The sequence below is a fragment of the Helobdella robusta genome (assembly GCF_000326865.2).
Source record: "Helobdella robusta unplaced genomic scaffold HELROscaffold_19, whole genome shotgun sequence".
Classification (NCBI taxonomy): Eukaryota; Metazoa; Annelida; class Clitellata; order Rhynchobdellida; family Glossiphoniidae; genus Helobdella; species Helobdella robusta.
In genome coordinates, this window is record NW_008704034.1 from 3,081,502 (window position 1) to 3,086,904 (window position 5,403).

The 5,403-nt window shown below is 33.8% G+C and overlaps 1 protein-coding gene across 1 annotated transcript in view; it reads left to right on the plus strand.

The window, feature by feature from the left end:
- Window positions 1–3,463, plus strand: part of HELRODRAFT_143625 (hypothetical protein) — a gene marked incomplete at both ends in the record, with an annotated part of 7,146 nt that extends 3,683 nt beyond the window's left edge. The window contains 2 exons of the mRNA XM_009016892.1: window positions 2,080–2,161; window positions 3,413–3,463. Coding sequence (XP_009015140.1) covers window positions 2,080–2,161; window positions 3,413–3,463 — 133 coding nt within the window. The remainder of the gene's footprint in view (window positions 1–2,079; window positions 2,162–3,412) is intronic.
- Window positions 3,464–5,403: the final 1,940 nt, after the last annotated feature.

Here is a 5,403-nt window from a genome sequence, read left to right on the forward strand (position 1 = left end):
CAAAATAGAAACAAAACAAAAAATGTCGTAGAATGAGGATGATCATATAGAGATGATCAAGTTTTCACTGATCCTGGGATTAGTTTTGTCCGTATGTATGTATGTATGTGTGTATGCATGTATGTATGTGTGTATGCATGTATGTATGTTGTATGTATGTATGTATGTATGTATGTATGTATGTATGTATGTATGTATGTATGTATGTATGTATGTATGTATGTATGTATGTATGTATGTATGTATGTATGTATGCATATATGTATACATGTATGTATGTATATGTATATATATGTATGTATGTACGTAACATTGACTAACAGTATATCAACAACAACAAAACAACGCATAGGCAACTCAGTAATTTTAAAACATAACCAAACAAAAAAAAACAACAAAAATGGAAACATCTACAACATTAAACAACACAACAACAATAGACAGCGCAGCACCAACAACAACACAAACGACGCAACAACAACATCGCAAATGGGAAGTAAAAAGCAAGCGTCAAAGAACTACAATAGCCCGACGCCATGCAGAGATGATAATATAGATGTATCCGATATGCATCTTGTTTGTTTGTTTGTTTGTTTGTTTGTTTGTTTGTATCTATGTTATATATGTATGTAAGTGTGTGTACGTGTGTTTATGTGCACGTATGTTGTTGTAAAGTGTGAAATGAAGTTATTAGTATAACAACACTAGTAGTAGTATTTTGGTAGTTGAAGTAGAAGCAGAAGTAACAGCAGCAGCATTAGTAGTAGTAGTAGTAGTAGTAGTAGTAGTAGTAGTAGTAGTAGTAGTAGTAGTAAGTAGTAGTAGTAGCATCAGCAGCAATTGTATTAGTAGTAGCAGTAGCAGTAGTAATAATAGTGGTAGTAGTAGTTGTTGTTGATGTTGATGTTTAGCATTCGCGTGTTCATCAAAAGACGACACGTGTTTTCTCTACTGTTAAAAGCCTCAACAGATGGTCCAACAAATAAAAACAACAAATCGACACCATCGCCAACCACAACAACATCGTTGTCGTCGTCGTCATCCTTCTCTTCCTCAACAACAACAACAACAACAATGACGTCATTTTCAATAGCAAACACAACGTCGTCTTCACAATCAACAATCAAACATATATGCTAACGCAAAAATAACTTCAATACTAAGAGGTAATGAATTAAGAGAAAATTTCTCAAGTACAACAAAATGACTTGAATACTGAAAATTCACTTGAATATTGAAAAAATATAAAAAGTATTTCGATAAGTAAAGTTACTTTGTGCAATGTTATTATTCCTGTATTTCAACTAATCCCATCAAACGCATGCCATTCAAATTCCACAAATTAACGATACCATGTAACACTAAACAATTCTGTACAATAATAATAACTAATAATAATAATTATAACTGATAAGTTAAGATACCTCATCAAATGTTACTACTGTATTTCAACAAATCTTTTTAATTACACGCCTTAGAAATACACACTACTACAAATGATACTAAATAACACTACATAATACTATAATTTCTTTCTACGGCTGAAACGTGCTCTCGGTTTTTCGAATCTTCAAATTTGAATCTAGGTCAAAAGATGACGTCATCGAAATGACCTAGAGAGGTCAGGAGGTCGCGGGGGTCACTCGCAAACTAATATCAAAATATATTCGTACGCGCCGGCGAAAAAAGGAGCGCGAAAAAATGAACGTAGAACCGCACGCTATTCTAAATTAATTTGATTTGCTTCTTCATGCTCTCTATTTTTTCTCTTTATCTCTCTTTTCCTCTCTCCTTCTATCTCTTTCTCATTTTCAATCTTTTTTTCTCTCTCTTTCTTTCTCTACCTCTCTCTCTCCCTTGTTCTCTATCTTATCATTCTAATTATTTTTTGACACAGAAGTACCGTTTCAGATATTTGTCAATCTATGTTATTCATTATTCAGCTGTTTATTGTATAGGATAGGGAATATTGAATAATTATCATTTAAGTAATTGATTGAGCGATTAGTTAATTGATTAATTGATAATTATAAATTTATTGTTAATAAAATCATAACTTTTTTTATTTGTCATTCGCAGATTTTTCTTAAAGTTTTTCATGAAATGCAATCAAAACTGCCTGAAAAATGCCGGCAATCCACGCGACATGAGAAGGTTCCAGGTGAATGAATGAATGAATGAATGAATGAATGAATGAATGAATGAATGAATGAATGAATGAATGAATGAATGAATGAATGAATGAATGAATGAATGAATGAATGAATGAATGAATGAATGAATGAATGAATGAATGAATGAATGAATGAATGAATGAATGAATGAATGAATGAATGAATGAATGAATGAATGAATGAATGAATGAATGAATGAATGAATGAATGAATGAATGAATGAATGAATGAATGAATGAATGAATGAATGAATGAATGAATGAATGAATGAATGAATGAATGAATGAATGAATGAATGAATGAATGAATGAATGAATGAATGAATGAATGAATGAATGAATGAATGAATGAATGAATGAATGAATGAATGAATGAATGAATGAATGAATGAATGAATGAATGAATGAATGAATGAATGAATGAATGAATGAATGAATGAATGAATGAACTGAAAGTATACAAATGCAATCAAACCTTTTATAACATTGAAAACCAGAGTAATTATATCTTGAGTTTATATACATTGATGTCGTTCTTAATGTTGTTGTGATGCTGTCTTATTACTGCTATTATTATTGTTGTTATTATTATTGTTGTTGTTGTTTTTATTATCATTTTTCTTATGATTACGTCTCGCGGTATTTCATTTTAAATCGTATAAAGACGATCGTAAAGCAGGCGAGGATACCAATAAACGCAAATAATAAACGTTTGTAATGATGATTGTGATGTTCATCCTAGTCACGGTGATGATGACGACGACGATGGTGATGATGATGACGACGACGATGATGATGAAAATGCTGATGATGATGACGACGATGATGATTATAATGATGATGATGATGACGATGAAAATGATGACACTGTACTGATGATAATGATCATGATGACGACGACGATGATGATGATAAAGATGATGATGATAATGATGATTATGACGTCTATGTCAATGGTGATGGTGATGATGTGATGATGATGATGATGATGATGACGATAATGTCATCAACGAAAATGATGATGAGGACAATGACGATGACGACGATGGTGATTGTAGTGATGACGAAAATGAAAAAGGAGATATGTCATTGGAGATTTAAAGAAGACCAATGAAGACGAGTTGATTTTCGACGCTGTTGTTTGTTGCTGTTGATTGTTGTTGTTCGTTGTTTTCAATATTGTTGTAGCCACAATCACCACAACCACAACAACAACCACAACTACAACCACAACAACAGGTCGCCATAGCAACGACACCTGACGTCGACAACAATTTGTTGGCGGTTTCCGACAACATGTTTGTGCACAACAACTCGAAGCATGGAAGGAGAAGTAGGAGAATGGAAGTCGTTGACGATGGTGTGTTGATGTTGTTGCTGCTGCTGCAACTGCTACTGCTGCTTCTGCTGTTGTTGTTGCTGCTGATGTTGTTGTTGATGCTACTGATGTTGTTGTTGATAGTGTGATGTTGTCGTTTTAGATTTGGCTTCGATACTTGAATGGCTGTTTATATTTTATATATTGCTGCATATTTTGTTACGTAAATGTATGTGTGTGTTTGTGTACGTGTGTGTGTATTTATGTGCTTGTGTGTGTGTGTTTGTGTGCGTGTGTTGGTTTATGTGCGTGTGCGCGCACGTTTGTATAAGTGCATATAAGTGCTTTGTCCATCCTACAAAGCAATTGGTAGAGACTTGACAAGTGATAGATTGAGTGAATGATTTGATAAATGAGTGAAGGAATGATTGGAAGTAGGAATGAATGAATGGATGAAGGAATGGATAAATGCATATATGCATCCATCAGATAATTCGTTCATTCTATAACCTGTGATATGTACACATGCTTATTTGTCACTCATGTGTAAAAATAGACTTTTTAAAGTGCGTAGACACACACACACACACAAACACACACAAACACACACTTATACACACACACACACACACACACTTATACACACACACGCGACTCGCAGATTGTACATTTAAATGTACATCTTTATTAATGGTCTGTACACTTATGAATTTTGTATGAGCTTGTTCTTTTAATGCATTTTTATTTGTTGTAGACGTCGCCATCCTTGTTGTTGTTGTTGTTGTTGTCGTCGTCGTGGTTGTTGTTGCTGCTGCTGTCACGTGACGCGATGTCATTTTTGTTGTTGTCGTTGTTTTGTGACGTGTGTTTTGTTGATTTTAAAATGTTACTTAGCAGTTGTTTCAGTTGCAGTATAGTTGCCGTTATGCCTTCTTTTTAGTAGTAGTATAGTTCAGTAATTTTAGCAGCAAAATCGCTATCGGTTGTAGTGGCTATAGAAGTAACTTCAATAGTAGTAATAATATAACTAGTAGTAGCAGTAGTAGAAGTAGCAGTAGTAATAGTAGTAGTAGTAGCAGTAGTAGTAGTAATAGTAGTAGTAGTAGTAGTAGTAATAGTAGTAGTAGTAGCAGTAGTAGTAGTAATAGTAATAGTAGTAGTAGTAGTAGTAGTAGTAGTAGTAGTAGTAGTAGTAGTAGTAGTAAGAGCAGCAGCAGTAGTAGTAGTTGCATGATTGCATAATGTCCTACATGTTCCCATTAATAATTCATGAAAAGTCCAACATACAAACAAATAACTCTCAGACATTTTACGTACTGTACACTTGTACTACTTGTACAATTTTGTACAACATTTGTATTTCTGAATACCTTTTAATACATTTCTACGATACCTAGTACAACTTTTTATGATATAATTCCAGTGGTTCTCACACAGATGTATCCCCTTAACCACTGCAATCCTTTTTAACGTTATGTTAATAGTAGAATATCTTCATAAACTGATGCCATGTATTGTGTTACTTGGTTTTTTTACCAGAAGTACCAGAAAATGTACCTATTGATACTTCTGCACTTTTTCTTAGTAACTTCATTATAATTATTACAGAATACGCAAAACGTACATGAACACATATACGTATATATGGGTATTTATGAAGAGTTTTCGGCTTTAATGCGCACCTCTCAACACCTACAAATGAAAATGCGTTCATGTACGTGTTAAGTATGCATGCATGCATGCATGCATGTGTGTGTGTGTATGCATGTGTGTGCATGTGTGTGTATGCGTGTTTGTAGTGCGTGCATGCGTACATATACGCGCGCGTTAATACGTACGCTTAGAGTTTTTATCGTGCATTTAAACCGTCGTTTGTTGCACTTTTGCTCTGTCTGCATTGTTCGTCTGCATT